Here is a 23,988-nt window from a genome sequence, read left to right on the forward strand (position 1 = left end):
AAATGATAGTATTTTGTTGATGTTTCCTATCTTTTCTTCCTTATCTTTTTTTTAAATTCAATTTTTGATGTTTTCGTTATGTTTTTCCTTTAATAATTTTCGATATTTACTTACAATGTATGATAAATATGAATAAATATACTTGTTATTTGTTAAGGGGTCATTTTCAACGAGCCAGTTTAGTGCTTTTTATGACCCCGTCGTTATTATTCATAATTATGTATATGTAATTGATTTTTAAAGTGGAAATAAATTGAATTTGAATTTGAATTTGAATTTGAATAATAAAACACTATCAAACTATCTATTTTATGTATGAACAAAATGGAGTTTGAAATCAATGAATTCGAAACCAATTCCATCTGTGTTGAATTCATTATCCCTAATAATCAGGAATATATCTTTCCTCGATAGTCAGAGGAAAGCCCTTCAGACTTCTTGCAATAGTCTTATAATTATGATTCTGTATTGAGTTTATATCATTCAAATTTTTGATTCAATGTATATAGATAATTATAGATAATTGTCATTACTATGTACTGCACGAATCTTTTCTAAGTATAATAATCAGCCTCCGGGGTTGTCGGTTACGCGGGTTGTCGGTTTTGATGATTGCCGGTGTTATAGTTTGTCGGTCGACCACGATTAATCACTCAATACCATCTGTAGGAGGAAAGCAAAAGGATGTAATTTATTTACAATATTGTTCCATTTGCAGCCATCAACTGAAATGACTAAATTAATAGGTAAATCCATCCTCGTAAAATTTGTTTTTCCACTCCACACTTGCAGATCAGTTAATCTCCGGTTCCCTTTGTGCTTAAAAAAAACACTTTATATGTATTTATTACAAAAATCTAAGATTATCATTATTTAAGGGATCCACATTTTACGAGCCCTGCTTTTTCGGTGGATCCCTCAGTTTCCACAATTTTTCATTAAAATAAGCATACATAATTTAAAGCAAATATAAACATTTTATTTTGTTATTCAATGAATGAATTGTAAATGCATCACATCAAAGCACATAGATTTATGTTGTGTGAGAAATGAAAATGAAAAACCGGACCCGAATCTGAAGCTAAGACCATGTATTAAGCCAATTTTATGACATCATCAAGAAATAAGATAGATCATTGACATTTTTAGTTCCCTTTAAAAAGAACCGAAGTGCTAACGTCAGATTCGCACGTCGTCCATGCAGGTTACTGGTTCCAAAGCTATGATCACAACTCAGAGCGGCGACCGACCGATTTGTAGCCTACTCGGTCGCCGCTGGAAATTAGGCATCGCCCAACGAATTTTGGAGAAGTCAAGCAGGCTATAGAGATTCATCGATGCCTGGGAGGTGCCCTGTCGATTTCCCGCGAATCGCCGGTCGACTTTAGGTCAAAACTGGGCAATATCGGGGAGCTTCCCCGGGCGGCGTGCCGGCAGTGACCGACTGATGACCCATCGATTCACGAGCGGTCTCCCACCGGCCACCGGCTGATTTTAAAATGACTAGTTACTAGAGGGCGGTATTCAATTTGATGACATCATCTGTGAACAACTCTCCATGCCTTTTGTACATAAAATTTCACAATTTTCTCGTTTTCTTCGTATTTATTTGTGCTCTTGATCCGACTTCATAACATGTGAAGTAGAATATCATTTTGCATTATATATCTTGCTTTCAGGGGAGTAGATTATCTCAATCACAAGAAAGAAGCATGGAGAGTTGTCCATCAACTTGAATACCGTCCTCTAGTGACTAGTCATTTAAAAAAGCTCTAACTTCCTCATTCCTTGCCCGATTTTGTTCAAATTTTCACTGATATTTTTCAAATATCTTAAACTTTAAAATAAAAGTAACTTAGTATGAAGGTTTTGGTTCCCTTTAATAATGTTTACCTAAAATATGAAATTCTATAGCTCTTTTGAAAAGTAGAATGAAAAGAAAGTTTTAAAAGAGAGAACAGGGAATGTATTGACATCATGAAACATGCCTTTGTTAAGGAAAGAATACACAAATCGAACACAAGGAAAAAAAAATCATTAATGATATTTTTTTTATAAAGATCGAGCTAACTAGGGCGGATAACAAATACTGACTATGATGTTCTTCTAAACTCCATTCGCTGTTGGATACAAGTTGAGAGTGAACACACGAACAAACTTTGTCGATTAAAAGTGATTGATTTTAGAGGGAGAGAATGAAAATCTGTATTGTCATGGTGTGTTTGTATTAACCTCTATTGAAATGCAAAAATAAAATAAAGTATTGCTTTCAAAAGAGAGAGAATACAAATTTTGTAAAGATTAAGAACCAGAAGCTGTTTTCCTTTCTGTTTTAAATACAAAAAGCAATAGCTTTTTTCGAAAACTCAGAGAAAATTCATAACTTTTCAATTTATCTTCACTTAACTGTTTAACAGGATTTTGAAAAAAAGAGATGATAGGAAAAAAAAAGATAGGGGAGAGACAGAAATCGAAACTACATCAAATTATAATATTGATGCGTTATTTTAAAAAGAGAGTAAAAAAGGTATAAACCTTCGGAAGCGTTTTGTTCTCGTCAATATACGTTCTCAAAACCATATTCCTCTCACGGTTTAAAAACTAATATTTCCACTATTACAACCTCTCTAGAAATTAGCTATATATTAAATGTAAGCTTATTTAGTTGTTAAAGGGACTTGGTAACATTGTTCAGATAAGAGAAAATGGTTCTTCAATGCTATGTATAATCACAGATAATGTGAAAGTTTGAGTGAAAACGGACCATTATCAATGACAAAAACTTGGAAAAACTGATCTGATCAATTCTAGAATCTGATCAATTTTACATTATTGCAATTTAATTACATTTTAGGTGAATGTAAGTCGTCACAAAGCCTTGAATTGGCTCTATATACCATTCAAAACATTTAAGTGTTGACAGTTTTTTTTAAAGCCTGTGTTATGTCTATTTTCAAGAAAAAAACAGTTGGGAAAAATATGGTTAGAGTATTTTCTCGGGATTTTTTGCCTCTTAGTAAGTACAGTAAGAGGAATATAATAATAAAACATGATACAAAAATTACACAGTTTTTTCATCAACCTTCAACAATATTAACGAGTCAATTTAAGAAAATATTCAAATATGCGCAGGCTCAGCCCGCTCAAAATGTTTACCTCAATGCAAGGATATGTTGGAGTAGGGGATTTTTCAGAACAGCTAGGTGCGTTCACTTCCAACACTGCATTGATCCTAATCTTCTATTACTCAGAGACTTCCGTTCTCAAAGCGCGGTTTGCATGATAAGAAAGTAACTGATAATGATGGTACGGTATGGTATTTTAATTATTTATTATTAATTATTTTGTATTTATTATTTTGTATTTATTATTATTCTGCCATGAATTTGCTCACCCGATATCTCAAGAATGGATAAAAGCATCATCAAAGGATCCTAGTCCAACTTAGAACTGTGTGATTTTCCAGCGACACCAGGTTATCGTGACGTCATCGAGGCGCCATTTTGTGAAAATCAACTAACGATCATATCTCCATTACGGAAATCATTTCTCATTCATATTGATACGCGTTCGCGTACGTCCTGGCATTAGTAAGCGCACAAAATTATATATCAAAAAACTTTAGTATCGTCTCATCTTAATTTCTTAGGCTCGATTTTCTGCCAGCTACGGATTTGTTGTAGCTGAGAATATTTTCTGTACACGGAAGGTGACATTTATTTATTTATCGGGATTTGGGATCATGGCAATATTTTAATTACAAGATGTGATTTGAGAATCCGATTGTCAGTTTACGTGTAATGTCAATGTGAATTTTGTTGGTATATTAGCGATATTGTTTCAACCTACCTCCTATAGATCTATAATATTCAATGCCACACAGTTGAAACTTGACATTTAGATAGACGATAATGCATTTTATAAGATAATATGAAATCGTGAAAACGCGTTCTTCATTATGTTAATCAGAATTTGTATAACCTAATTTGTCAAATTCAAGTCTAGTTTCTTATTTTTTGGTGGTTATATTCTTGTTCAGATAATTATGGCTAATTCCGATTGTTTTATCTGAATAACAACTGATCATAATAATTACCGTTAAGTCTAGAACTACTTCTTTCACTGGAAGTTCATCAACTCGGATTTCGTGATATACTAAGAAATATTACAGTCATAATACTCAACATGTTATACAGAACACAGGAGTTACATTCTAAGTTTACTTTGCGGAAACGACCAAAACAACTTTATTAATAATAATTCCTCTAAACACAGAGGCGGCGGAGCGACTCCCAAAGTGGGGGGCACCAGAAACACCTTCAAAGGGAGAATTTAAAGCGAAAATATACAATTTTGTGTAGACATTGGTATATACCCCTATATTGTGATTACCATGGGTGTCGATCCCCCCAAATATTTCAGGTGGGGGGGGGGGGGGGGAATGGCCCAGGCGCGGATCCAGGATTTCTTAGGGGGGAGGCCAAAATTTGAAATTATGCGAGCCAAATATTGGTACGTAATGGCAACTAGCAGTGACGTAATTAGGGGTGGGTGGGTACAGAGAGGGGCGAGTTTTTCCCCTCCCTCCTCCGTGAAGCGCGGAAGCTTTGACATTTCAATAAATAATAGAGAAAGAAGACGATTCGTTGTACCATTCCCAAAAATAATCCTCGTCTGAATTATGTTTCCCCCCCCCCCCCCCATCCCACGAGAAGCGCGAATGCTTTTACGTTTCATTAAATCATTAGAGAAAGAAGACGATTCGTTGTACCGTTCTCGACTCTTAACCCTTTTAAATTCATTTTTCCCCACCCCCACCCCCTACTGCGCGAAGCGCGGAAGCTTCGACGTTTTATTAAATTATAAGAGAAAGAAGACGATTCGTTATCTCGTTATCGACTCTTAATCTTCGTCTTAATTCACTTTTCCCCAAGCTTTTACGTTTCATTTAATCATTAGAGAAAGAAGACGATTCGTTGTACCGTTCTCGACACTTAATCCTTGTCAAAATTCAGTTCCCCCCCTTTCTTCATTCTCTTTTTTTTCTTTCCCTTTCTCTCCTCTTTCCCTTTCCCTTCCCTTCCTTATCTCTCTGTTAGGTTTGCTGGGGGGGGGGGGAGGGGCAAGGTCATTTTGGTCCTCACCCCGCTCCACACATTGTAAGCGGGATTAACCGCAACTGATCTCCGCTTCTTTTCTCCCTTTTCTTTTTTTCTTCCTCTTTTTGTTCCCTTTTAGCTCTCCTCTTTTCCTTTTCCTTCCTTCTCTCTTTTTTTAGCGGGGACGGGGGGGGGGGGGGGGAGGCTAGGGCCTTTTGCTCCACCCCCACCGATCCAGAACTTGTTGGTGGGAAAATTGCAACTGATATCCCTCCTTCTTTCCCTTTCCTTCCTTCTCTTTTATTTTTTAATTGGGGGGGGGGGGGAGGGAGGGAGGGAGGGAGGGAGGCAACAGCCTGGGAGGAAGGGTCCTTTTGCCCCCCCCCCCCGATCTCCTTCTTCCCTCTTTTCTTTTCTTCTTCCTCTTCTTTTGTTTCCCTTGGCCTTGGCCCCCCCCCCCTGGATCCGTGCCTGGGATGGCCTGTACAATCATCCCCCCCTAATAATTCACTATCAAAAACCAAAAAATTGAAAAATTAATGATGAGAGCCCGATGAGAGTAGTTAACTGAATTCAGCAAGGATTAAGAGTCGAAAATGGTACAACTAATCGTCTTCTTTCTTTAATAATTTAATGAAACGTCAGAGCTTCCGCGCTTTGCGCGGGAAGGAGGGGGGGGGGGGAAAAACTCCCCCTCCCTGCACCAACCCCCTAGGAGGTGCTCACTACCGCCCCCCTAAATTAAAATCATGCCTATATGCTTGAGAGGATTATAACCCAGGTAGCAAGCCCATGTGGGACCCACATGGGTCCCATAATTCTCTAAAATATTGTCTTTATTGAGGGTGACTTGAAAAAGTTAATAACTTGGAAGGGAGGGGTGCAACCTGCCACACGCCTCTACCTCTTGGTTGCTTTGATCCATTGCCGAAAATATTTTGGCACCTATCATCCCCCCAACCGAGGATACAAATCGACACCCTTGGTGATTACATTATCAGGATGATTTTAATATTTGTTTCTCTTTATACATCATACAAAATATTGCCTAAGCATCATACTTTGCAGTAGGGTGTGATGGTCTGAAAATTCATTTGCGAGTGAGCAAAGCATGTAGCAAGACTTCAGGACAATAGATGGACAAATTGTTTAACAGAATGGCAACCAAGAATGGGAAAGAGAAGAAGAAGAAGGCAGAAGAGAAGATGGAGAGATGACCTTACATCATACATGGGAACGGCCGCTTGGACTTGGACAGCTAGAGACAGAAGAGAATGGAAATTTCATGAGGAGGGCTTTGTCCAACGTCTGGATGAACTATAGCCTGATAGATAGATAGATAGAAAGCGAGCGAGGATTTTTTTCTTCAGATTTGTGAGGTCGTAGTGAGACAAATTACATCTTATAAAGAGGAAAAACCCAAACCTGATGGGGTTATAAGCACGTTCTCAAGACGGAATTCAGACTGAAAAGACCTTTGATAAGTCACATAATTATAACATCTATAACTACGAGCGAGCTTTGGTTGGAATTGCTCTTAGTAGCTTGAAATTAAGGGCACGTGTAATGATGAAAGGAAAAGGGGACACTAATCGAAAGGGTTAAGGACACTTATTAGAAAAGAAAAGGAGCACGTGTCAAAGTACAGAGGTGAAAAGGGGCACCTATCGCATCTAAAAAAAAAGGGCACTGACCATATATGAAAAGAGGCACTTAAGAGATTGTAAAGGGGGCACTAATGATAAAAGGGAAATGTGCATTTGTTGAAAGAAAAGGGGCACCAATCAGAATTTAATAGGGACATATATCGGAGGGGAAAGGAGGCTTTTATGAAAAGGGGGAAGTGGCTCTTATTAAAAAGAAAAAGAGGCACATGTTAATATAAACGGGGCACTTATCAAAGATGAAAAGGGGTAATTAATTATGAGAAGGGGAGGGGCACATATCAGAAGGAAAAAGAACATGATTAGGAAGGAAAAGGGGAACGTGTCAAAATAAAAGTGGTATTTATGAGAGAAGAAAAGAGCACTTATCAGGAGGTGAAGGGGCACTTGTCAAAGTAAAACGAGTATCTCTCAGAATTGAATAGAGTCATTTACAAGAGATGAAAAGAGGCGCTTATGAGAATGAAAAGGAACTATTTTCATAGATGAAAGGCGCATTTATGATAAGGGAAAAGGGCTTTTTTCGAATTGGGGCACTTATCATAAGGAAAGGGGGCACTGATTAAACTGGAAAGGGGGCAAATGTGAAAATATAAGGTGGTTTATCCAAGTCAAAAGGGGGTAGTTATTAAAAGGGGAAGGGGCACATTTTACAAAGGAAAAGGGGCGCTTCTCGTAACTGAAAAGAAGAAATTACTAGAGATTAAAAAAGACAATTATGAGAATGAAAAATGGACACTTTCCTATGTTAAAAGGTGCATTTTTCCTATGTAAAAAGGGGCAGTTTAAAGAAACTTGAAAAAGGGGGGCCCGCTGCCCCCTCCCCCTCCCCCCTCTGTCCCCCGGGAGCACCGCCCCTGTCTAAACATACTTTTACACAACGAACTCCAGCATCTTCTAAATGGTCACAGTTATTGACTCCAAGACCTTGATGTGGGCACTCAAAGAGACTCTGTTCATTTCCAATGCAATTGACGTCATCAAGGACGATGATTCCAGTACCGGGACCGAATGGAATACTAGAGACAGCTTCCCAAGCACCAACAAAACCGAGAGATCGACAGACCACACTGGCATCGTTTGTATCCCAAAGGTCATTACAAACAGTTCCCCATTCTCCGTTGTACCAGACCTCTACACGTCCTTCAGAATCTGTGGTGCCTCCCATAAGACGAGCATCACCATCTGTAAAAAGAAGAATTAATTTGTGCTTATTCACTTTTATTTCTTTCTTTTTTTTTGTAATTCTTATTCAAATGATTATGGCTGATTTCGATCGTTTCATCTAAATGATAGCAATTCATAATCATTTCTGGTAAGTGTATGCTAAGGCAACTACCTTTTTCACTAGTAGTTGCTGTACTTCGATTTCGTGATATACTCAACATGTCATATAAAACACGGGAATTACATTCGACGTTTACTTTGCAGAAACGACCAAACTGACTTTATTAACAATAACTCATGTAAACATACCTTCAAGCACTAGACAACGAACTCCAGCATCTTCTGAATGGTCACAGTCACTATTTCCAAGTCCTATATGTGGGCACTCAACGAGACTCGGTTCATTTCCAACGCATTTGACGTTATCAAGGACGATGGTTCCAGTACCGGGGCCGAATCCAGCATATTTGACAGCTTCCAGAGCACCATCAAAACCGAGAGATCGACATACCACGCTGGCATCGGTTATACCCCAAAAATCATCACAAACAGTTCCCCATTCTCCGTTGTAGCTTACCTCAACACGGCCTTCAGAACCTGAGGTGCCTCCCACAAGACGTACCTCTCCATCTGTAACAAGAGGAAATAATTTTTTCTCATTGATATTTACTTTGTATTTGTTTAATTCTGAATCAGAAAATTATGACTAATTTCGATTGTTTTATCTGAATGATAGCTATTCATAATCATCACTGTTAGGAACGTACACGTGTATGTCAAAACCAGAACTGCCTCTTTCACTACTAGTTGCTCTACTCAGATTTCGTGATATACTAAGAAATATTACCATTATAACACTCAATATGCCCTATAAAACACGGGAGTTACATTCGATTTACTTTGCGGAAACGACCAAAATGACTCTATCAATAATAACTCATCTTAACACAGAGGCGGCGGAGCGACTCCCAAAGTGGGGGGCACCAGAAAAGTCTCCTTCTGGAAAAAAATTGGCACCTTCAAAGGGAGAATTTAAAGCGAAAATATACAATTTTGTGTAGACATTGGTATATACCCCTATATTGTGATTACCATGGGTATCGATCCCCCCAAATATTTCTGGTGGGGGGGGTGGCCTGTACAATCATCCCCCCCCCCAATAATTCACTATCAAAAACAAAAAAAAATAGAAAAATTAATGATGAGAGCCCGATGAGAGTAGTTAACTGAATTCAGCAAGGATTAAGAGTCGAGAATGGTACAGCGAATCGTCTTCTTTCTTTAATAATTTAATGAAACGTCAGAGCTTCCACGCTTTGCGTGGGAAGGGGGGAAACTCCCCCTCCCTGCACCAACCCCCTAGGAGGTGCTCACTACCGCCCCCCGGCCCCTAAATTAAAATCCTGCCTATATGCTTGAGAGGATAATAACCCAGGTAGCAAGCCCATGTGGGACCCACATGGGTCCCATATTCTCTAAAATGTTGTCTTTATTGAGGGTGACTTGAAAAAGTTAATAACTTGGAAGGGAGGGGTGCAACCTGCCACACGCCTCTACCTCTTGGTTGCTTTGATCCATTGCCGAAAATATTTTGGCACCTATCATCTCCCCAACCGAGGATACAAATCGACACCCTTGGTGATTACATATCAAGATGATTTTAATATTTGTTTCTCTTTATACATCATACAAAATATTGCCTAAGCATCATACTTTGCACTAGGGTGGTGATGGTCTGAAAATTCATTTGCGAGTGAGCAAAGCATGTAGCAAGACTTCAGGACAATAGATGGACAAATCGTTTAACAGAATGGCAACCAAGGATGGGAAAGAGAAGAAGAGGAAGGCAGAAGAGAAGATGGAGAGATGACCTATCATCATACATGGGAACGGCCGCTTGGACTAGGACAGCTAGAGACAGAAGAGAATGGAAATTTCATGAGGAGGGCTTTGTCCAACGTCTGGATGAACTATAGCCTGATAGATAGATAGATAGAAAGCGAGCGAGGATTTTTTTCTTCAGATTTGTGAGGTCGCAGTGAGACAAATTACATCTTATAAAGAGGAAAAACCCAAACCTGATGGGGTTATAAGCACGTTCTCAAGACGGAAGACTGAAAAGACCTTTGATAAGTAACATAATTATAACATCTATAACTACGAGCGAGCTTTGGGTGGAATTGCTCTTAGTCGCTTGAAATTATAAAGGGCACGTGTAATGATAAAAGGAAAGGGGACACTTACCGAAAGGGTTAAGGAAACTTATTAGAAAAGAAAAGGAGCACGTGTCAAAGTACAGAGGTGAAAAGGGGCACTTATCGCATCTGAAAAAGAGCACCGACCATATATGACAGAGGCACTTATGAGAATCAAAAAGGGGCACTAATGAAAAAAGGGATATGTGCATTTTTTGAAAGAAAAGGGGCACCGATCAGATTTAATAGGGGCATTTATCGGAGGGGAAAGGGGGCTTTTGTGAAAAGGGGGAAGTGGCTCTTATTAAAAAGAGAAATAGGCACATGTTAAAATGCACAGGGCACTTATCAAAGATGAAAAGGGGTAATTATGAGAAGGGGAAGGGCACATATGAGAAGGAAAAAGAGCATGATTAGGAAGGAAACGGGGGACGTGTCAAAATAAAAGGGGTATTTATGAAGAAAAGAGCACTTAATAATAATAATAATAATAATAATAATATTCCGTGTTTATATAGCGCTCAGTACATCGATCCGACGATGTGACTAAGCGCTTTACAAATATATCATACCCCGGTCATCGGATTCAGGCTTACCCGCACACAATGTATGCACATTTTCCACTCCCTGGGGAGCAATCCAGCCAGTCGCCATTTTACAAGCGCACACTAGCTCGTCCAATCACATGACCGTTCGCATCCTACCGGGTACCCATTTAACATCTTGGTGGAGAGTAGCAAGTGCAGGTAAATATCTTGTCAAAGGATATTAGTGCCGTGTCGGGATTCGAACCCGCGACCTTCGCATCTCGAGTCAAGCGCCTTAAACCACTCAACCACGACACTCCCACTTAAAAGGAGGAGAAGGGGCACTTGTCAAAGTAAAACGAGGATCTCTCAGAATTGAATAGGGTCATTTACAATAGATGAAAAGACGCACTTATGAGAATGAAAAGGAACTATTTTTATAGATGAAAAGGCACATTTAGATAAGGGAAAGGGGCTCTTTTTCGAATTGGGGCACTTATCATAAGGCAAAGGGGCACTTATTGAAATGGAAAGGGGGCAAATGTGAAAAAATAAGGTGCGTTTATTCAAGTCAAAAGGGGGTAGTTATTAAAAGGGGAAGGGGCACTTGTCAAAGTAAAACGAGTATCTCTCAGAATTGAATAGGGTCATTTACAAGAGATGAAAAGACGCACTTATGAGAATGAAAAGGAACTATTTTCATAGATGAAAAGGCACATTTATGTTAAGGGAAAGGGGCTCTTTTTCGAATTGGGGCACTTATCATTAGGCAAAGGGGCACTTATTAAAATGAAAAGGGGGCAAATGTGAAATATAAGGTGCGTTTATCCAAGTCAAAAAAGGGTAGTTATCATAAGGAAAAGGGGCACTTATTAACATGGAAAGGGGGCAAATGTGAAAATATAAGGTGCGTTTATCCAAGTCAAAAAAGGGTAGTTATTAAAAGGGGAAGGGACACTTTTTACAAAGGAAAAGGGGCGCTTCTCGTAACTGAAAAAGAGGAACTTACTAGAGATTAAAAAGGGCAATTATGAGAATGGAAAACGGACACTTTCCTATGTTAAAAGGTGCACTTTTCCTATGTAAAAAGGGGCAGTTTAGGGAAACTTGAAAAGGGGGGGGGGGGGCACTCTCCCCCCTGTCCCCCGGGAGCACCGCCCCCGTCTAAACATACCTTCTACACAACGAACTCCAGAATCTTTTGAACGGCCGCAGTCATTGAATCCAAGACCTTGATGTGGGCATTCAAGGAGACTCTGTTCATTTCCAGTGCAATCGACGATATTAAAGAGGATGGGTTCAGTAACGGGGCCGAATCTACCATCAGAGACAGCTTCCAGAGCATCAACAAAACCGAGAGATCGACATACTACCCTGCCATCGTTTGCATTCCATAATTCATCACAAACAGCTCCCCATTCTCCGTTGTACCAGAGCTCTACACGTCCTTCAGAATCTGAGGTGCCTCCCATAAGACGAGCATCACCATCTGTAACAAGAAGAATTAATTTGTGCTTATTCACTTTTATTTCTTATTTTTTTGTAATTCTTATTCAAATAATTATGACTAATTTCGATTGTTTTATCTGAATGATAGCTATTCATAATCATTACTGGTAAGTGTATGCTAAGGCAACAACCTTTTTCACTAGTAGTTGCTGTACTTCGATTTCGTGATATACTCAACATGTCATATAAAACACGGGTATTACATTCGACGTTTACTTTGCAGAAACGACCAAACTGACTTTATTAACAATAATTCATGTAAACATACCTTCAAGCACTAGACAACGAACTCCAGCATCTTCTGAATGGTCACAGTCACTATTTCCAAGTCCTATATGTGGGCACTCAACGAGACTCGGTTCATTTCCAACGCATTTGACGTTATCAAGGACGATGGTTCCAGTACCGGGGCCGAATCCAGCATATTTGACAGCTTCCAGAGCACGACCAAAACCGAGAGATCGACATACCACGCTGGCATCGGTTGTACCCCAAAAATCATCACAAACAGTTCCCCATTCTCCGTTGTAGCTTACCTCAACACGGCCTTCAGTACCTGAGGTGCCTCCCACAAGACGTACCTCTCCATCTGTAACAAGAGGAAAAAGTTTGTTCTCATTGATATTTACTTTGTATTTGTTTAATTCTGAATCAGAAAATTATGACTAATTTCAATAGTTTTATCTGAATGATAGCTATTCATAATCATCACTGTTAGGAACGTACACATGTATGTCAAAACCAGAACTGCCTCTTTCACTACTAGTTGATCTACTCTGATCTCGTGATATACATGTACTAAAAAATATTACCATCATAACACTCAATATGCCCTATAAAACACGGGAGTTACATTCGATTTACTTTGCGGAAACGACCAAAATGACTCTATCAACAATAACTCATCTTAACACAGAGGCGGCGGAGCGACTCCCAAAGTGGGGGGCACCAGAAAAGTCTCTTTCTGGAAAAAAAATTGGCACCTTCAAAGGGAGAAATTAAAGCGAAAATATACAATTTTGTGTAGACATTGGTATATACCCCTATATTGTGATTACCATGGGTGTCGATCCCCCAAATATTTCAGGTGGGGGGGGGGGGGGGATGGCCTGTACAATCACCCCCCCCCCCAACAATTCACTATCAAAAACAAAAACAATAGAAAAATTAATGATGAGAGCCCGATGAGAGTAGTTAACTGAATTCAGCAATGATTAAGAGTCGAGAATGGTACAGCGAATCGTCTTCTTTCTTTAATAATTTAATGAAACGTCAGAGCTTCCACGCTTTGCGTGGGAAGGTGGGAAACTCCCCCTCCCTGCACCAACCCCCTAGGAGGTGCTCACTACCGCCCCCCCCCCCCGGCCCCTAAATTAAAATCCTGCCTATATGCTTGAGAGGATAATAACCCAGGTAGCAAGCCCATGTGGGACCCACATGGGTCCCATATTCTCTAAAATATTGTCTTTATTGAGGGTGACTTGAAAAAGTTAATAACTTGGAAGGGAGGGGTGCAACCTGCCACACGCTTCTACCTCTTGGTTGCTTTGATCCATTGCCGAAAATATTTTGGCACCTATCATCTCCCCAACCGAGGATACAAATCGACACCCTTGGTGATTACATATCAAGATGATTTTAATATTTGTTTCTCTTTATACATCATACAAAATATTGCCTAAGCATCATACTTTGCACTAGGGTGGTGATGGTCTGAAAATTCATTTGCGAGTGAGCAAAGCATGTAGCAAGACTTCAGGACAATAGATGGACAAATCGTTTAACAGAATGGCAACCAAGGATGGGAAAGAGAAGAAGAGGAAGGCAGAAGAGAAGATGGAGAGATGACCTAACATCATACATGGGAACGGCCGCTTGGACTAGGACAGCTAGAGACAGAAGAGAATGGAAATTTCATGAGGAGGGCTTTGTCCAACGTCTGGATGAACTATAGCTGATAGATAGATAGATAGAAAGCGAGCGAGGATTTTTTTTCAGATTTGTGAGGTCGCGGTGAGACAAATTACATCTTATAAAAAGGAAAAACCCAAACCTGATGGGGTTATAAGCACGTTCTCAAGACGGAAGACTGAAAAGACCTTTGATAAGTAACATAATTATAACATCTATAACTACGAGCGAGCTTTGGGTGGAATTGCTCTTAGTCGCTTGAAATTATAAAGGGCACGTGTAATGATAAAAGGAAAGGGGACACTTATCGAAAGGGTTAAGGAAACTTATTAGAAAAGAAAAGGAGCACGTGTCAAAGTACAGAGGTGAAAAAGGGCACTTATCGCATCTGAAAAAGAGCACCGACCATATATGACAGAGGCACTTATGAGAATCAAAAAGGGGCACTAATGAAAAAAGGGATATGTGCATTTTTTGAAAGAAAAGGGGCACCGATCAGATTTAATAGGGGCATTTATCGGAGGGGAAAGGGGGCTTTTGTGAAAAGGGGGAAGTGGCTCTTATTAAAAAGAGAAATAGGCACATGTTAAAATGCACAGGGCACTTATCAAAGATGAAAAGGGGTAATTATGAGAAGGGGAAGGGCACATATGAGAAGGAAAAAGAGCATGATTAGGAAGGAAACGGGGGACGTGTCAAAATAAAAGGGGTATTTATGAAGAAAAGAGCACTTGATAATAATAATAATAATAATAATATTCCGTGTTTATATAGCGCTCAGTACATCGATCCGACGATGTGACTAAGCGCTTTACAAATATATCATACCCCGGTCATCGGATTCAGGCTTACCCGCACACAATGTATGCACATTTTCCACTCCCTGGGGAGCAATCTAGCCAGTCGCCATTTTACAAGCGCACACTAGCTCGTCCAATCACATGACCGTTCGCATCCTACCGGGTACCCATTTAACATCTGGGTGGAGAGTAGCAAGTGCAGGTAAATATCTTGTCAAAGGATATTAGTGCCGTGTCGGGATTCGAACCCTCGACCTTCGCATCTCGAGTCAAGCGCCTTTAACCACTCAACCACGACACTCCCACTTAAAAGGAGGAGAAGGAGAAGGATCTCTCAGAATTGAATAGGGTCATTTACAAGAGATGAAAAGACGCACTTATGAGAATGAAAAGGAACTATTTTTATAGATGAAAAGGCACATTTAGATAAGGGAAAGGGGCTCTTTTTCGAATTGGGGCACTTATCATAAGGCAAAGGGGCACTTATTAGAATGGAAAGGGGGCAAATGTGAAAAAATAAGGTGCGTTTATCCAAGTCAAAAGGGGGTAGTTATTAAAAGGGGAAGGGGCACTTGTCAAAGTAAAACGAGTATCTCTCAGAATTGAATAGGGTCATTTACAAGAGATGAAAAGACGCACTTATGAGAATGAAAAGGAACTATTTTCATAGATGAAAAGGCACATTTATGATAAGGGGAAAGGGGCTCTTTTTCGAATTGGGGCACTTATCATAAGGCAAAGGGGCACTTATTAAAATGAAAAGGGGGCAAATGTGAAAATATAAGGTGCGTTTATCCAAGTCAAAAAAGGGTAGTTATCATAAGGAAAAGGGGCACTTATTAACATGGAAAGGGGGCAAATGTGAAAATATAAGGTGCGTTTATCCAAGTCAAAAAAGGGTAGTTATTAAAAGGGGAAGGGACACTTTTTACAAAGGAAAAAGGGCGCTTCTCGTAACTGAAAAAGAGGAACTTACTAGAGATTAAAAAGGGAAATTATGAGAATGGAAAACGGACACTTTCCTATGTTAAAAGGTGCACTTTTCCTATGTAAAAAGGGGCAGTTTAGGGAAACTTGAAAAAAGGGGGGGGGGGCACTCTCCCCCCTGTCCCCCGGGAGCACCGCCCCCGTCTAAACATACCTTCTACACAACGAACTCCAGCATCTTTTGAACGGCCGCAGTCATTGAATCCAAGACCTTGATGTGGGCATTCAAGGAGACTCTGTTCATTTCCAATGCAATCGACGATATTAAAGAGGATGGGTTCAGTAACGGGGCCGAATCTACCATCAGAGACAGCTTCCAGAGCATCAACAAAACCGAGAGATCGACATACCACCCTGCCATCGTTTGCATTCCATAATTCATCACAAACAGCTCCCCATTCTCCGTTGTACCAGAGCTCTACACGTCCTTCAGAATCTGAGGTGCCTCCCATAAGACGAGCATCACCATCTGTAACAAAAAGAATTAATTTGTGCTTATTCACTTTTATTTCTTATTTTTTTGTAATTCTTATTCAAATAATTATGACTAATTTCGATTGTTTTATCTGAATGATAGCTATTCATAATCATTACTGGTAAGTGTATGCTAAGGCAACTACCTTTTTCACTAGTAGTTGCTGTACTTCGATTTCGTGATATACTCAACATGTCATATAAAACACGGGAATTACATTCGACGTTTACTTTGCAGAAACGACCAAACTGACTTTATTAACAATAACTCATGTAAACATACCTTCAAGCACTAGACAACGAACTCCAGCAACTTCTAAATGGTCACAGTCACTAACTCCAAGTCCTAATTGATGTGGGCACTCAGAGAGACTCTGTTCATTTCCAATGCAATTAACGTTACTAAGGACGATTATTCCAGGACCGGGACCGAATGGAATACTAGAGACAGCTTCCAGAGCACCAACAAAACCGAGAGATCGACAGACCACACTGGCATCGTTTGTATCCCAAAGGTCATTACAAACAGTTCCCCATTCTCCGCTGTAGCCGACCTCTACACGGCCTTCAGAATCTGAGGTGCCTCCCACAAGACGTACCTCTCCATCATCTGTAACAAGAGGAAATAACTTGTTCTTTATTTATTTGTATTAGGTGATACGTACGGTAGGCCTACGTAGTACGTATCAACTTTTGATTTCATTAAGATTTTAGAAGTGCGTGGCTCTTCATCGACATAAGATCATCGTGACGTGATCTAGGCGCCATGTTGTGAAAATCAACTAATGATCATAATTATCTTCATGACGGAAAATCATTTCTTATTCATATTTATCACGATCAAGGTTAATATCCGTCCGGTAAATTTTAAATAGTAAGACCCCCCCCCCCCCCCCCCCCCCCCCCCCCCTGTGAATATGTACGATTTTGCTGTTGAAGGAGTAAATTTATACACTTATTGTGCATACCGGAATTTAATATTTTACTGAGGATTACCCTTTCAATTGGGCAAGAAGCAAAAAAATATTAATAAAAAAAATTCTTTAAAAAAAAAGTTCTGGCGCACTTTGGTCCCACCCTGGCCCACTGTGCGCTGGCTGCAGCGGGCAGAGCTAATGTTTTCTAGCTTTTGCTGAAGCTTGGCTTCCATTCGGGAGCATTGCATAGACATTATTGAAGTTATGCCTTACGTCATTATAAAAAAGAACCTAAAACGCAGCGGTTTTGCAGCGTAATATCTGAACTACACCTTACGTACCACCAGGCGCGTACGCAGGATTTTTTCAAGGGGGGGGGGGGGTTTAACATTTATAAATCGGGCCGAAAATTTCGCAACGACTCAGCCAGCCGCTGAATAAGCGGGGGGGGGGGGGGGGTAAGAGGACACATTTTTTTTTTTTTTTTTTTTGGTCCCAAAAAAAATCGCAACGACTCAGCTGACCGCTGAATAAGCGGAGGGGGGGGGGGGGGGGGGGGGGGGTGGGGGAGGGGGGGGGTAAGAGGACACACTTAATTTTTTTCTTTCTGGTCCCAAAAAAATCGCAACGACTCAGCCAGCCGCTGAATAAACGGGGGGGGGGGGGGGGGGGGGGTAAGAGGTCACATTTTTTTTTTTTTTTGGTCTCGAAATTTGAAAAATTGACGTTTTGCTCCGTTGGGGGGGGGGGGTTTTTTAAATAAAAAAAAAATAAATAAAAAAAAAATCCAAAAGGGGGGAGGTTTTAGAGAAATTTAGGGGGGGTTTACACACAAAAAATTACCAAAGGGGGGGGGGTTTAACCCCCCCAAACCCCCCCCCCCCCCTCCTGTGTACGCGGGGTACACATGTGTACCACTGAAACATGGTTTGTGCCTGCACATTACTTACCGACTGTTTCCTCCACGTTCAGAATATCTGGCCCAGGCTCCTGGATGTAGGTTTCGCGGACAACCGCTGATTCGCATTGAGTTTCCAGAAAAGCACTAGCGGTGACTACAGCAGCGAGTAGAAGAAACATACTGATAGCAGTCTTTGACGCCTTTACTGCACGGGCTCGAAGACTGGAAAACAGATACAAGAAAGGAAATGGGTCGTCAGTTTTCGTGTGCAGAAGGCCTTAATTCATTAATTTGTGTCCAGTTGGCACACAGCAAATCAGTAGGCCTATTAAGAAATGCCCACTCGTTTCTCGGCGAATCTTCGGGTGAGGGCAAAAGTAAGATAATGACCTTTTCATAGGGATGGGGAGGGGGGGGGGTGGGGAAATGCAAAGCATTACGTAAAGCTTGTTGGTCATTAGGCTATTTAACTCATGGTGATTAATACACCTTTTATCGGGTAAACTCCCGAACGGTGTCGATATCCCGTAAGAGCCCACTCCTCCTGCTTCGGTGACAACATGTAAAGAAAGACCACTTGTCCTGAGCGATCATAGTTTGTTTCCTATGGGTAGTGTTTCTTATTTAATTGTATTCCTTAATAAGGACGTTCTGCATTAACATTCGTGTGCTCCTTTTTTTGCCCAGGGCTCTTGGTTCCTGGATTTATGCATAGTTAAAGTCCCTCTAAACTGTTGGGAGCCCCAAATTTGCCAACATTTTAATGGCAAAATTTCAATCAAATTGTAACATAATGTGTAAGAGGATGTCATTATTAGGCACAAATATATAATCACTTGATAAAGACGTAATGTACGTCAAAAATTCCTGACTAATACAAAATGTTGGATTTATATTCTTTTGCTATATACAAATATTTCACATTTGAAATCATTGTATGCCATTAGCATATATTATTTATTCATGCATATAGCTCATTCCATACCAAAGTTGTCCCCTAACGATCATGATCTGTGTGAAAAGGAGTTATCTCTTAAAGAATATACAGTTTCCTTATTCGCTATGGGGAAAATAAATCAACCGACAACGACGGAATTACTCTCGAGTGTTAATCTAAATTTTTGAATAAACTTGGACCCTTCCTTGTATAAACACTAAAATTCAGTTTAAGGAAAGGAAAGCCTTTCCACCACAGAGACAAGGCGTGATCACTTCAAAGCAAAAATGAGCAAGGAATATCGACCCATAACTATTTTAAACGTTGATGTCAAGATAGGTTCTAAAGCCCTGGCACACAGACTAAAATTGTTCTACCATCAATAATATAACCGGATCGAGTTGCCTTTCTTAAAGATGGATACATCGGTGAAGCTATCAGAACAGTAATAGAGACCCTCTTTTTGTTTACTCTAGAGATAAACGAATTTCCGGAATTGCATTAAGTCTTGACTTTAGAAAAGATTTGATTCGGCAAATCATCAATTATGAAAAAAAAGTGTTGAAGAGCTTTAATTTTGGTAATAATATTTGCAACAATGTAAGTGTTCTTTCTATGGACATAGAAAGTTGCGTAATGAAGAGTAATATTTTAACTTTTTTACCAGTAGGAAAAGGTGTCAGACATAGGGACCCTCTATCTCCCGACTGCTTTACTTTAGCAATTGAATTCGGAGTCATATCTTCATTCAAGAGCTTTGCTTGTTGAAATTAAGATTTTTGTTTAACTTTTTTTGATTTCTAACAAGGCAAGAGCAATTTTATTACGACAATTTAATTGAATCCACCATGCATAATAAAAGTCGAATTCGTGAATGTTTTGACAACTCTCAGAACCGTCAAAACCTACAGTTTAGAAAATGGAACGGCACAACTTCAAAGAATTATATAAAATATAAAATTTCGACTGAACCCATCGAAAGCCAGAAGTCCCTCACCGTGCGAAAAACAAAATTGGCCAAATTTTCGCTTGATTTCATGTGTTTAATGTAGCCAGTATAGTTTCAATCAATGGGTCTTTTATCCATAAAGTGAACAATGTGTTATACAAATGTGTATCGGGAGGTCCAGACAGAATAACGCGTGGAGTATACAGTAGGCTTGCGTGTGCACCATGAGAGGGAGGATTGAGGAGTCCTGAAAAGGACTCTCGGTAATATTTCTTGAGGTTTTTTTTTCTTTCTTGAGGGTCCTTTTCAGGACTCATCAATCCTCCCTCTCTCTCACATGGTACACCCGTAAGCCTACTTTATATCTACATCACCATGCAAGCCGATACTTACAAGCAGCATCTAACACGTGAAGTGTTGTGCGATTATAATGATGAAGGTCGAAAGAATATTTGTTTAACAATTTTGCAAGCTCAGAACATTAAATGGAAAACAAGGCTATTTACTTCAAGCTTTACATGTTAAAAATCAATACGTTTACAAGTAGTGTCAACAGTTAGTGCATGGGGAATATCTTTTCAATTGTAATTTTGATGTGAAATACTTGAATATTATAGGATCCTCGGTGGTCTGGAGAAGTTTTTAGAAACATGGTGTTTTTTTTAGTCGAAAAACGCTGATGCCAACCAAAATATTTGGATAATTCATGATTACAGGAAACGTGAAATCTTTATCCAAATAAGAAATAAAAGAAAAGGGATTTGTTAAAAAAATTGATTATAATTATGTTAGATGAATTTAGACGACCCTTACGTCGGAAAGACTAGAAAGAAAAAAGGCTAAAATTCACTGAGTATTTTGCATTGTTAGATGGTTATTAACAAACACCAGGATCTTGGAAGCATTTATTTCGGAAGCAAAAATCAATATTCTGTTTTACAGATCGAAACGAATTTCCTTCTACTTTCTGTGATTCAAAATTAAAAAAATCGTAAATATAACAACAAAGCTATTTCACGATATTTTGTAAACATTAAATAACCCAGAAATTTACTCGTCTTAACCAACAGTTCAATATGCTAAAGCAACTAATCTTTGATTCTTTCACTTTCCCAGCAAGAGTAACTGTTGACTCCACACTTGACATTGCGCACTAGAACATTTTGAACAATTTAAAAATGAGAGTCATTGTGAGTGTGTTGGGACAAATAAGAAAGCTGTCCGCCTCTACATCACATGGAAAATATGAAATGTTGACTAGATACACGTGGCGTCATAATAACATTGTACATAATCTGGTAAAGAGCATTAAACAGAACGGCCTTGTTAGTGATCACCAAGTATGTGCCAAAGTGGAAGGGGAGACTTATCAATGGAGGGACGGTTCCCCCAACCATTGTTCCCACACAACAAAGACCTGATATGTGTTTTTTTTTTTTTTTTTTTAGAAAAAAGGAAATGCTAGTATTTGAGTTGACAATCCAATTTGAAACCAACATGCAACAGGCCCACCAAAGAAAAACGGATAGGTACGCCGGACTGATACATGAACATATAGCAGAAGCCGGTTGGACCCCCAGGTATAGACAATTATAACTTCGGATATATAAGCTTTCTCTCCCCGTTTGGGTTTATGTTATTTTTTACAGCCTATCTGAACTCACTTGGAATCACTACAGTACTCGGAGGTGTAAGTATTTTGATTAGACGTATATAACTTGTTATAACGGGACCTCCACCTCACTCTCTTCAACTCTCTCTCTATGGAGATTCCCGTGGTTGATTACTTATGATGATAATAAGAGATTGACAGATATGACCACGGTATATAAATGAATAGTGAGGTATTCCTAATAAAGAAAATAACGTTGTGATGTTCTCTTTTCCGTTTTGTTATTGTGTATTGTAAATGTTTAACCCTGCATGATATGCATCTAATGCAATTTAAATCTCGGTCAATCCCAAGTTAAAACAATAGGATGCGGAATCCCTCAAGGATCTATAAATCCATGTTGTACATAAGGCTTTATTTTCATCGCGTGAACAACTGTACTAATCCTTAAAACATTAAACTTTTGGTAAGATGCCATTTTTATACATGGCATGCAAAAATCAGCGTCGAGCAAATCACAGACCATTAGGCATTAGGCTCCGTGCACATAGTCGTCATTTGCATGTTGTAAGACAGCGTCGAGATTTCTTATGGTTTGGGGGTAAGCATTGTGATTTTAATAATGAAATGATAATTTTAAAAACCCAAACAGAAAAAGAGAAACAATAAACACTAAATATTTACGAACTGAACAGCGCATACATTGATTTGAATAAGTGTCATGTGGACTATATGAATTTACTTGCTAAGAATACACGGTTATACATTGAGTGATAACATACAGGGTTTAAAAAATATACATTTCTTCACTATCCTTTTCCTAATCATCAGAAAGCAAAGTAATATCAATCATTAATCATCCAATAACTCTGAAACTCTTCTGCTCCATAACTGTATGCCTGTGAAGTTTTACTCGTTTTCCAAAATCTAATTTTTTAACGTTGCAAAACGCTTTCTATAATTGAGCGGGCATATAATCCTAATGGAAGAACTTACCTCTAGGTGTTGTCAGATCTAAGGAAATTATCGATGTCTGTAGGTGATCCTCTCTTAAGCTGCTATCAATGCAATTTGGAGACTGTCGACTTATAGTACGTTGTTCCTTAATGATCTTCCCTTTATACATTTTGATCAAATTGTTCTACCCTTTACCACGAATACTATGAAGAAACAATTACATATTCTATACCCTCACATTTTGTCTTATTTACATATTTACATACATTAACATATTTAACATTTATCTCACATGTCCTTGGGTGACATATGTTCTTTTAAAACCTTTACAAAAAAACAAAAAATAGTTTGTTACAAGGTGAAACCAAAACAAGTACACTGTCGCTCATAAAGGTGGAATATATTTTTTAATCCCAATTTATGGAATTATTTAAATAATTTTTTTTTTTATTAAATAAAAAAATCTTCTGTGTGCCCATGCCTTGAGCCATAATGCATGGCCGTCCAGAGGATTTTTTTATGCTGGGGACCGGGGTAAAATGCAATAAATTATTGAAAATTTATTGCATTTTCTGGGTTTTTTAATTTATGGAAACTGCCCCCTACCCTAGCCCCCGCTGCTTACAGTCATGGTTCAGTGACACAACAATGGCCTCGTTACTGTGAGGCCCCATGATCTAAACCGTGTCGATGTGCTATATAAGTGCCCTTTTGTGGGGCAATAGTCTTCATTACTGTCATTTATGACCTAGTTAATAAGCATAGTAGCATGCACATGCTTTAGCAGTCCCACAAAACACACATTGGCAAATTATTATTCAATAAAATCTGAGAATGTATACTATTATCTAGATCTATTATTTTTAAATAATTTTTAAAGTAATTCAATAAATTTGGATAAACTAAAATATCCCACTTTTATGAGCGACAGTGTAAATATAATTGCTTATCTCCATCAATAAGTACTTAGCATACAAATTGCCTATTTTGATATGCGTCAGCATATGGAGGACGCAGCCTTGGTTTCCAACTCTTCTGCACATATCAGTCGCCCCGCCCCTGCTTCTTCCGGTAGGCTGTCTATGCCTCAACAATCATCCAATACCGAACTTGTTCCCAACACTTTAGAGGGGCTTAACGGTTGTTGGACAATTACCCCCCCGGGGGGGGGGGGGGGTAACTGTCCTTGGGGGTTACTTTCCGGGGGTAATATTCTGGGGGGTTATTGTCCTTTGGAGTTTCAAAGAGTGAAATATATACATGGTAGACATATGAGTTTATAAATATGAATTTAAATGTTATTGTATGATAATTATGTAAACTTATGTCTTGACATACATCGCAGTTTAACAAATACCTGTACCGTGTTCGTTATACTAATT

General features: G+C 39.2%; 1 protein-coding gene across 1 annotated transcript; it reads right to left on the reverse strand.

The window, feature by feature from the left end:
- Positions 1–645: 645 nt before the first annotated feature.
- On the reverse strand, positions 646–22,915 carry LOC115919792 (deleted in malignant brain tumors 1 protein-like). Its single transcript, XM_030974002.1, has 9 exons — positions 22,899–22,915; positions 18,201–18,373; positions 16,617–16,943; positions 16,014–16,328; positions 12,430–12,750; positions 11,827–12,141; positions 8,240–8,560; positions 7,641–7,948; positions 646–663 (listed from the first exon to the last, which is right to left on the reverse strand). Exons 1-9 carry the CDS (start codon positions 22,913–22,915, stop codon positions 646–648), a joined length of 2,115 nt encoding a protein of 704 aa, XP_030829862.1.
- Positions 22,916–23,988: the final 1,073 nt, after the last annotated feature.

The sequence above is a fragment of the Strongylocentrotus purpuratus genome, unplaced genomic scaffold, assembly GCF_000002235.5.
Source record: "Strongylocentrotus purpuratus isolate Spur 01 unplaced genomic scaffold, Spur_5.0 spur5_scaffold_7, whole genome shotgun sequence".
In the NCBI taxonomy this organism is placed as follows: Eukaryota; Metazoa; Echinodermata; class Echinoidea; order Camarodonta; family Strongylocentrotidae; genus Strongylocentrotus; species Strongylocentrotus purpuratus.